Consider the following 10,872-nt stretch of genomic DNA (forward strand, 5'->3'; position numbering starts at 1 on the left):
TGTGTGACTTATTGATGTTTCATCAAAAATTCCTTTCCTACGTGAAAGAACATGACAAAACTAAGATCATAAGCGTATTAGCATATTTTTGTTATGTACTTTAGGTCTCCCAAGGATGTCTTCATACTCGTCTTCGCCCTTCAACTCATCCGGTGTGACCATATTCAGCAAATAAGGCACTTTCGTCGGGCAACCAGATGATTTATTTCTAAATAGGTGAAAAGAGACTTTATCAAGAGGTCATTGAAATAAACAAACACTAATCTCTTCCACGGCTAAAAGAATGCCAAAGTTAATAATTGCAACAAGAAAAACTCCGCCGATGCTCAAAGTACTGATTCAGATTTTAAAAGTTGTGCTTTACAATTTACTGGTCCTTAGTGAGATCTAATGTACGGAAATACGTTTTCTCAGGCACTCCTCCTTGTACATCTTGGAGTCCATGGTCTTGTTTTTCACAAAAATCGGGGTTTATCGTCCACAGCTGCAAATACCTTGCCAGAACAAACACTGTCCTGTAAACTTATCGGCAAAAAACGAATTTGAACTTGCCGGGGGACATCACCCCGACCAGTGGCTTTATGAAATTTTTGGTCTGTAAGCTGCCTAAAATCCGTCTTCAAGTAAGTTTCGTCATCCATAAGGATGCATCCGTCGTACTTCATCGTTCGTTCGTATCCGGGCACGTCCTTTGGCTACTACATTCCTCTTCAATGTCCGGTTTGCCTTGATCGTTCTCAACACCTTCAAATGCAGTTTACGATCCTTAGTTCCACTTTGACGCTTGGTATGAACCTGCCGATCGCTGGTCGGCAGGTTCATACCATACACAACCCGGTCCTGTTTTTGACTTGGGTGTCCAAAATTAATTTTCTTCTCGCGGCTTCCATCGCGTGTAACTTTTTTGAATCAAAATAAATCGTAATGAAATTTCCACCACTGATAGAGGAAACATCCCAAAACACAGTACTGTCCAAACATTCCAGATCCGACAACTAGGAGCGCTATGACATGTAATAAACAGTGCGACCAGATTTAAGATGATCCATGCTTTACATAATTCTTGACGAACTTCGGTAAGTCAAGAATCGTTTCTTTTTTTTAAATTACAGAACTGGTTCGGAAAACAAATGACCGAACTCGGTAATTTAAGTTAAGTGTGTGGAAATAAGGACGCCCACACAGTTTTATGTTTAGTATGCGATCAGCTAAGGTCAACCAACTGCCACTTTTTACCTATGGAAAAATAGTTGCACCCCCTGATGATAAAAATTGTTCAACAAACTTAAAGAAAGGTATTGGGAACAAGCATCACAGTTCAATTTTGAAAACCTTAAACTTTAATATGGATCAATAACGACGCTGGAGTATATGACGGGCTATAAGTTTCGGTTTTTCACCCTAAAAAATCACCTAAGAGGAGACCAACGGCTGTCGATTGCCGATTCTCGAGGTGTTTGCTGGATTGATATGACATTTTTCATCTTTTACTTACTTACTTACCTAATGATCCCGCGCCGATCCTCCGGTGCATAGGGCCGCGGTAAAAGACCTCCACTGTTGACGATCCGGAGCCAGCGTCTTCACCTGGTCCCAGTCAAGATTCTCGTCGAAAGTTCGGATTTCAGCGGCTAGGCTTCGCCGCCACGAGTTTCTGGGTCTGCCTCTTCTTCGATGACCTTCTGGATTCCAATCTAGCGCCTCTCTGCAAATCTCGTTTTCATCTTTCCATCTTCACTTACGTTCCCGAATCTCGATTTCTAGCGCCCTTTGATGACACCGGTGACGTAGTTCTTCATTCGAGATCCAGTTGCCAGGCCACCAATCGCTGATGATTTTCATCGTCGCTGGTTGGCTTAAGCGAACTGTTAAGGTTGGAATTAAACCTAAATTGTTACTTGGGTAGGTTTCCAAATACCAGCTCGAAAATTTCGGATTTTAACTGCATTGATCCAATTTGATTTTTTTGGAGTAACGAATTCTAAACAATAAGTTGTTCGGCAGCAGAAGAAATATCTGATTCTTTCTATCATTGCTCAAAACGCCTGTTGACAATCGCAGTTGGTTATCGCTAGTGCAATAAGTAGCTCTGAGAGTAAAGATGGGATGAATCATCCAATGGGATGAAAATCCCTGAACAAAAATTATCTAAACTGACGTGGGGATGAATAAACACAATGTTCCGAAAATCACTTATTTTCACTGAGCCATGCTTGACTGCATTCGGAGGCAAAAAATCATAGCAGTCAATTTTTCCTTCTCCAACTAAGACATACACATAATTATGCATGGCAACGACGCTTCTATATTTGAAACACTTCTGAAAAATTAGCTGGGCAGGGAAGGACGCAGAATATCAGTAATCGGGCGTCTCGATAGTGATTGCCTTCCCTGATGATTTTCAACCTCCTAGAATCACAACTGATATGTATCAGTTTTGAGCGATCCATGGAGGCTATCAGATGATTATTTACGATTTGCTTTGCGGAGAGGGGTATAAATCATTACTAGCTAACCGCAATGAAGTGGCGAGCCCGTGCACCAGATTTTGTCAACATGTGGTCCTATAGCATTTCTTCAAAAAAAATTTTTTGAAACATTCATGATTGTCTATCGATAACAAACATGATGGACGATGATGCTAGGCTAAATGTTTCTGAATCAGTCAGTGAGCGACGCTCTGAATATATTAACAAGTATGTCGACCACCTCTAATTGACCACGTTATGAGCAGCAAAGGGAGCACACGATGCCACTCGATGGATTTTTTTGTATCTACCTAGATGGTGTAAGTTTTATAAAATCGTGCAACCTTAACCTTAATCGCGTGCGTATCGCAGTAATCAAAGAAAACATTTGCTAGCTTGAAACAAATCCTGATTGGTTTTCTTGAGCGATTTTCGGATCATTGAATAAACCAAATCAAGGGATTGAAATCAAGAGAGAATTCTTTGCATTTGGAGTGCAAACCTTCAAATTTTCTATAATAAATTGCCACAAATTTCCACAAATTCAATCATTGGCTCACAATTTGTGTGATCATTGACGAATTTTCCCCCTTCATTTTAGTTCCCCGAACCAAATGGTTTAAAATCCCAAAAAAAATATCCAAACTCTGGAGACAAATGCCTTCTGTAAAGTTTAAATTCCTATAAAATAAATGCAAAAAAAAACTATTAAACAGATAAAATTATAGAAAGCTAACAAATCTTGCTGAATCTTTGAATCTAACATGGAATGATGGCCATTGTATCTTTTATTGCGGATGGACAATGGAAACCAGCACTATCCGATATGAATACTCTCGAGTTCAAGTGCGCAGCGACAAGCAAATGTTTGTGTTTGAGCCTGCATTAGTCATCGGAGCTAAAAAGAAGGATCATCTACCAAGAAAGTTGACTGTCAATTTCATCGCGAGCAACATGATACAGCCATCGGAACGCATTATATAGCCACAGTAGCTAAATAAATAGCTCTTGTCCTTACACTGTACTTGCTTGCTACAGCAAAATTAAAACCGTTGCTTGTATTTATTTCAATTTTTTTTGCAAACTTTTTGGTCTCTATTTGAAATTTTTCAATGAAATTGTAATTGTAAAAAATGTAAAATTCGTCACGCTTCCTCCTATCGGTTACAGTTGCTGCTGAGAGTTTCCTTCAGTTTTATCAGGATTGAGCCAGTTCCTAGGGTCCGAAAAACGAACGAACGAACACCACAGTCTCTGACTTGCTTCATGAGCCTCCACTTAGCAATCAAACAGGACTGAAAGAAGAAAAAAAAGTTCAAAACTACTGTACGTAGAAAAACCCAACAGTAAGTGCGCGCGTTTTCCGCACAAAATCCCCCTTTCATTCTGCGCTATGGGGTAAAGATCTAAACCAGGTGCTGTTGTAGGCAGGCGAAAGACGCAACACGCAACACACGCTCCGGCCGGAGTCAGTCAGTCAGTGAGGCACTGTGTGTGACGTCATACGCCCACCAATCCACCCCCCATTTCCACCAGCAGCAGCAGCAGCAGCAATAACCCGGCGTCGAAAGTAGATGTGTACACAGTCACCTTGAACTGGCTAGCTACGCCAAAACGGCCTCGTACTCTCCCATCTCTCGATACTTGACTTGACTCAAAAGCAACCGACCGACCTACCGACCAAAACAGCAACGGCGCGGCTCGGCGTTCGTTCAGCCGGTGTTCACGTGAACAGTGCCTGTCCCCCGAACTCGTTGTCTACCCTACCGACCCAAAACACCACCCATCCCCAGAAAAAAAACATCGAGCATTTTCTACCACACAGCAGCAGCATACCAAAGCAGCTTTGCCTCCAAACCAAACCGAATGCCTCGCTAGGTCGTTGTTGTTGTTCCTGCTGCTGCCAGCTAGCAGATAGCGGTGGATTTGCCAATGCAACCAAGCCCCCGGCCTCTGATTGGCCAGGCCGGCCGCCCGGGTGTAGGTCTGTGTCGGCGGGCGGCTGCCTGCCGGTGAGCTCATCAGCCACTGTTCACGTGAACACCGAGTGATACCGAATGCTCGGTGCGTGATCAGTATAAAAACACCGAATGACTAACTAACCCACACAGTCACGTACACACACCCGTTTTCTAACTGCTGCTAGATGGTGGTGTGCGAGAGTTGTTTGTGTTTGAGCTGATGGCGGCTGGTAGCAGAACCGACCGGACCGGGTAGCTGTGCTGTGACGGAGGATGGGTGTGTAACTTGCTATGCTAGCTGGATGGCTGCTCTGGCTCAACACCAATACGACGAAAAAGGGGCGCCCACCAGAGTTAAAGGGTGGCTCGAAAGGTTACGGCCAGTGACGTCAATGGGGTGCTTGTGGGAATCACTCGGCACAAACGTGACCGCCCGTGATCCTGTCGGTAGCTGCATGTCCCGTCTTTCCTCGGAGGCGCAAGGAATATTTTTTTAGAACATGGAACAAGGGGGAGCGACGAACTAGAGTATTCTTGAACCTGACCTAACCTTTGTCGTGTTTTATCTTCGGTTCTACCTATTAGAAACGAATTTAAACCTAAGGTTGCTAATCTCGACCACCCATTGACCGAGTGGAACTATTCCTGTCCCGATCCCAATTTAGAGATACCGTTCGACAAAAACAGCCCGTACTATCAGCCCCGAAAAAATAAAACAATCATCCCCCCGAAGAGAGAATCATCATCCGGCTCAAGGAGGAAAATCGAAACTGTGCAAAGAAACAGGCAGAGTAGTGTGGTGTGGTGTGGGTCGGTTCAATTCTGACGAATCACCCTGTACCATTCAAACATTGCCTGGCGTGTACGGACATGCTCTGGTCGAACAGAGCAGCACCAATACCGACACAAGTGGATGTGTTTTTTTTGCTACTCTCCCAATCCGGGAGGTCGTGTTGGTGTTGTGTTGGTAGCCGCCTCAGCAGCTATGTAGACCAGTGTAAACCCTAAACAAAGGCTTACAACATTCTGTGCCGTCGAAGAAAGCAGACGTGTGAAGTGAAATTGTGCGAATCCGTGCGCCAAGTCTCGGTTAATCAAGCAAAATCGTACTTCAAGTGAGGAAGTTGTGATTTAAAATCAGTGCACCCCAAAGAAAGCAAAACGGAAATTTTTGGTTAAGCCATCAAAGCAAACCGGAATCTTGTGCAGTGCAACCCAATTGTGTAATCTAGAGGCCCCCCAAAGCCTACTGTAGTTGAGAGCAGAATCTGCAGCTCACTCAGTTCCCGTAGTGTGGAAAACAAAATCAGAAGTGTTACAATCAGCCAGCAGCAAGTGCTGTTAGGAAAGTAGTGTTACTAGAAGGAATTCGTTCTATGAAACCAGCAGTATCAGCAGCGGCAATCGCCAGAATGGATACAGGAATACTACTATCGCCACCAGCGACTCCACCCTTGGACACCGGGCTAAAAGACCCAAAGGTAGGTTGAGAAGTCAATTTTTAGAACATTTTTTCAAATTCGTTGCCAGAATGTTGAAAAAAAAAATTATTTTTACAAAAATGCAAGTCGTCTTCCTTTTCATGTTTTTGGTGTAATTCTTGCAAAGGTGGTTTTTCAACATTTCGCAACATTACCACAGTCTCCCTCAAAATTGAGGTCCGTCAATCAGTCTTGAATTTTTGAAACAGTTTACCATCACGTGATTCATTTTTCGTTTCGAAAAACTTAAAAAAAGGAATCCTAACTTTCACCTAAAAACGAACCAAAATAGATGGAAAAAATGTATGTGACCCCGACTAAAAATAGGATCTCCCTCAGTTTTGATATGTCACCTTGTAGTACTCACTGAGACAACGATGTGGTCACATCGCGAAATTAATTAACTGTATCCACTCCTGGCGGATCACCCATCGGGAGCATGATCAGACACGTCTAGAACAAACCCTTCATGTGCAAACCAACCTCCGCATGGTCCCACTATATTAAAACCTGAAGAGAAGAAGCAGCAGCAGCAGCTGCCACCGCTTTTCAAATAGTTCTAGGAATTAGGTGCAGTTACTTGCACCTTTGTGCAAGTAAAACAACAAAGAAACACCTTCGTCTGAATATGGTGTAAGTTTTGCAACCTTCAGTAAAATGTGCCCCTCACTAACAGGTCCAAGATGCACTCTTCTAAAGCGTTAGTACTGGCAATCCGCTCAACGGCAGGCGTGGACTTTGACCAAACGCGTGCTCTGCCGCGCCGTGCCGTGTGTTGCAATCGCATAAGCATACAAAATTTGTGCTAGCGCTGCTCACAAACTACAAACTAAAAATAGTTGCTTTCGGTGGATAAAATTAAAGTGCAATGAGAGCAGTTTTTTTTTTTGAGTGAAAAGGCGACGGTTTGCAACGTGACAGCCGTGCGGATTCCAATACTCATCCACGCCCCGGCAGCCGTCGCGTTGGTAGAAAACCGCGCGCAACAGTAATAGCAGAGGAAAAAAAACTCTCACCCTAAGCGCGCGCCACCAGCAGGCACCGACGTCAGCAGCGGCGGCTGACGCGCTGCCTTGTCCGTTCGTTCGTCCGTCCATTCGTACGAAAGAAGGGTGTGAGCGCTCTCATTGTCCTAGGCACCGCTCCATCCATCACGCTCTAGCGCCCGGCATCTTTGAACACAAACGGCACCCGTCTTGCTCCCTCTCATTGATCACGATACGATCACGCAGTGCGCACTCGGAATCAGCTGGTGTTCACGTGAACAGTGCATGATTCGCTTTTTTAAATGGCATTCAAGCCCAACTGAACTTTGGACCCTACGAGGAGCGCTGGCTGCTCTCGCTTCGACAAACAAACCGGTCCGGCTTCGTCGTCGTCGCTTGATCTTTTTGCTAAAATATTTCTGCTCCCGCTCTCTTCAAACTTTTGCTCTCGCTTGGCATCAGCAACGGCCTGCTGGGTTTGCAATGACGTCGGTCGGTTACATTCCTGTTCGCTCTTTATTTCACTCCTTTTGCGCTCTCTCTCGGTTCGACCTCCAGAAATAGCTGCTAGTGCTGCTACTGGAAATAATGACACAACTTTGCCTGGGATTAAGAGCCGCGATTACACACCCATTTTGTGCTCGAGATCAGGGTATACGTGCGACTGAGCGCGTGTTTTGGTCACTTTCCAACAACGCGGACGCGCGTCGATTCGACAGTTCCGTTGGCCTTCAACAGTTCAAACAGATTCATTTAGGTTGGCAAAGTTTTTGTTTCTCCTCCGCTTTAATCATGGTTAGTGTTACACCTCGATAACTTCCGCCACTATACAATTACCGCGGTGAAATGTTAATTGACTTTTGTCTTTTTCTCTTTTCCTTATTACAGACCTCAAGCCAAGTGAAGCAGGCTTTAAAACGCAAGCTAGAACAACACCAGCGTGTCCCCGAGATGCTTGCAAAGGATTTCACCACCCCAAATCATTCAGATCTGTCCGAGGATGAGTCTGACCTACCCCCGCGGAAGCGAATGTATGTGCGCAATCCGGTACAACTGGAACAGCACTATCACCATGCCCTACCCAGCTCCATTACCCCCCCTCCATCGGATTTCTCGGCCTCTGAGGATGAAAACACTAAGTCCGCTGATGATGCACAGTGTCCATCCACGATGCTGGCTCAGCCTCAGCGATCAAGTGTCATCATGCGGATCAACAAGGACGGATCGTGTACATCGGCTCAAAATGCCAAAGAGGACGACAGCAGCCTGAACGTATTCCGATGTGTGAAGTACAAAATGGGACGACGTTCGCCATTCGAGAAGCAATCTGAAGTATGCGAGCGTCCCACCACACCCGTTGAGCTCATGCAACCACCCAAACCAGCGGACACCATCGATCGCATATCTTCGCGAGATTACCCCGTAGTCCCCAATCGAGTATTAGAACAAAGCCAGAAGTATGTACCTGCAGTAGTTCCTTCCGCGCCGGCCGCCGTTCCCATCATGCCAGCCCCCACCGCTCAAAAACCGGTCAAGTCCGCGTCCTCGCTCCCAGCAATAGCTCCTAAGATTACGCCCATTCTACTTGCCACCCAAAATGGCTACATTCTGGTCTCACAACCTATCTCACAAAACCACCTGCTGAATGCCGCTGGAAACGGTAAAGCCATCCTCGTTCCTGCCCCAACCGCCGCCGTTCCCATCACGCCAGCACCCGCCGCAGCCCATCAAGCTCAAAAACCCGAACGCCGAAGAATCTACGAGTGTGAACACCCGAACTGCGGCAAGAACTACTTCAAATCCAGCCACCTGAAGGCCCACCAACGCATCCACACCGGAGAGCGACCATTCCTGTGCAAGTGGCCCGACTGCGGCCGCCGTTTCTCCCGATCCGACGAGCTGTCCCGCCACAAGCGAACCCACACCGGCGAAAAGAAGTTTGTCTGCCCCGTTTGCCAGCGACGCTTCATGCGATCCGATCACCTGTCGAAGCACGTCAAACGCCACAACAAAGACAAGAGCCAGAAGGGTGGACAGCAGTCGCATCAATCGCAGCAACCTTCGGTTGTTCCGCAGATCTACCCAGTGTCGGTCTACCAACCTGCTGTTGGAACGCTGCCGGAACAGATGCAGTTTATGCCCGCCCCGGCCGAAATTCGCGTGCAGTCGGTCTACTAAATTAGGTGTCCCAAGCCCCGAAAACCGAACCCAACTCGTGTTTTACGTGTTTGTCTCACGCCCCCGGCCTCGGTGCGAAATGCACCAAGCTCCTGTGTATATGTGTGTTGTACATATATATCTATGTGTATATTCTGGAACTGACTAGATTTTAGTGTGTTGTCATATCTCTTTGACAGTCTATTATTTGTGGTGTCCCTCTTTCAAAGGAAAAAAAGCAAAAAAAAACACAATGTTACAAGGAAGATCTAAACACTTTTCCCAAACAGTTCATTCCAAGTCACTATTATTATTCTCTTCCTCTTACTGCAAGAAACGGGAATGGTTAGATAGAGTGGAACAATTTCTATTACTCTTTTTGTTAAACACGCGTCGTAGTAGGGGACTGTCACGGTTTATTTTTATTTTTTTCGTTAACCGAGTTAGATTTTAGAATTTGAGTTTACGTTTTTCCTAACAAATACAACTTTTAAATATTATATAAAACATGCATCTGTGATCGTTTTAAAGTTACACTACCGTTAAGAGAGAATGGAATGAAAAACTCGTTGTTTAATTAATAATTTCAAAGTTTAGTAACTTATTCTAGCGCAGAATGAGAAGCAGAGATAGGTTAGTACTCCTTATAAGTTCACCTGTTGGTTCAAATCGAACTCTTGGAAAACAACATATTGTTTTAAAATGTTATGGATGAAAACAACAAACAAAACAAAAGAAAGATGAAAAGAAAGCAAATGCGGAAAAAATGGAAAATACAAAACTATCAATTACACAAAAACTAAATCATCTCAATGTTCTTAATCCGCGAAACGTGCAGATGTATCACACTCCTTAACTGGGAAAATTGGCGGGATAAAAGTTCACCTTCTTTGTAGTCTGAAACTTGGTCGGGTCAAACCACACACGCTCGCTCAATGATCGTTGGGGCACGTGTTGTCGTTGACGTTTTTGTTCGATTTAAAATTAGTCATAGATCAAAGGTCACTTCCCTACACATTTCCCCGTGTTTTGTTGCTGCCTGCCGTTGATTAATTGATAAACCTCGCCTACTTGCGCGGGACCAGTAAAGCAGGCTAAATGCCCGGTGGTAGGTGCCCAATTTTCCATAAAGAAAATTGCGTTCCACAGGTGAAGAAGTAACTGTAACTTTTTTTTGCTCCGTCTTTCAACCATTCAGCTTCTGCCTCATTGGAATGTCGCCAGTTGACTCAATGGAAAAACGACGACGAGATATACATTTCTTATTAGCTTTATTTTCTTCCCTCTGCCCCCGGGCGACTACAAAGCGAGTCGCCAATGACGTCATTGCTTCAGTATTCCTCTACATCATTGTCGGTCGTTGTCGTCGTTGTGGAAAATCTACTGGACGTGGGCGTACACGCCTCCACATCGTGATCCACTCACATACTCTGACAAATAACTCCAACCAACATTGCCATCATCATCAGACTTTGTGCGCGCTCGATGGAAACGATTTTGTTGTTTTGATTTTTTTTCCTTACTTCCTTCCACCTTTTCTACATGTTTCTTCTTTACAAACGACTACGACGAATAGTGGCTTTGCGGGACGATTTGCGTCAGTCAATGTTTTGTCAGTGTGTTTGTGTGTCTGTGCTGGAGCTATTTTCTGAATGAGGGAAATTATGTATGAGGAGCCTTCTTTCTTTTTAGAAGTTCGAAATCAAAGAGCCGCGTGGCGTAAACACACGCTCCGCCGCTGTAAAGAAGAAAGAATGGGGGGATGACGATGGGGCAGCCCGGTTTTGACGCAAACCGTATTTAACCTCATTTGCTGGAA

At 44.9% G+C, this 10,872-nt stretch overlaps 1 protein-coding gene across 2 annotated transcripts; it reads left to right on the forward strand.

The window, feature by feature from the left end:
- The first annotated feature begins 5,438 nt into the window (after positions 1–5,438).
- On the forward strand, positions 5,439–9,857 carry LOC129747673 (Krueppel-like factor 10). Of its 2 annotated transcripts, none has more exons than XM_055741980.1 (2): positions 5,439–5,910; positions 7,785–9,857. In XM_055741980.1, exons 1-2 carry the CDS (start codon positions 5,806–5,808, stop codon positions 9,072–9,074), a joined length of 1,395 nt encoding a protein of 464 aa, XP_055597955.1. In that variant the 5' UTR covers positions 5,439–5,805; the 3' UTR covers positions 9,075–9,857. The 2 variants fall into 2 exon arrangements, with proteins under 2 accessions (XP_055597955.1, XP_055597954.1); XM_055741979.1 differs by lacking the exon at positions 5,439–5,910 and adding an exon at positions 5,935–7,691.
- The last annotated feature ends 1,015 nt before the right edge of the window (positions 9,858–10,872 follow it).

This window comes from Uranotaenia lowii, chromosome 2 (genome assembly GCF_029784155.1).
Source record: "Uranotaenia lowii strain MFRU-FL chromosome 2, ASM2978415v1, whole genome shotgun sequence".
In the NCBI taxonomy this organism is placed as follows: Eukaryota; Metazoa; Arthropoda; class Insecta; order Diptera; family Culicidae; genus Uranotaenia; species Uranotaenia lowii.

Bases quoted from the DNA above. Each gene is read 5' to 3' on its own strand.
- LOC129747673 (XM_055741979.1), top strand. From the start codon at position 7,485: ATGACACAACTTTGCCTGGGATTAAGAGCCGCGATTACACACCCATTT. The intron at 7,692-7,784 runs GTTAGTGTTACA...TCCTTATTACAG, and splicing joins TCTCCTCCGCTTTAATCATG to ACCTCAAGCCAAGTGAAGCA.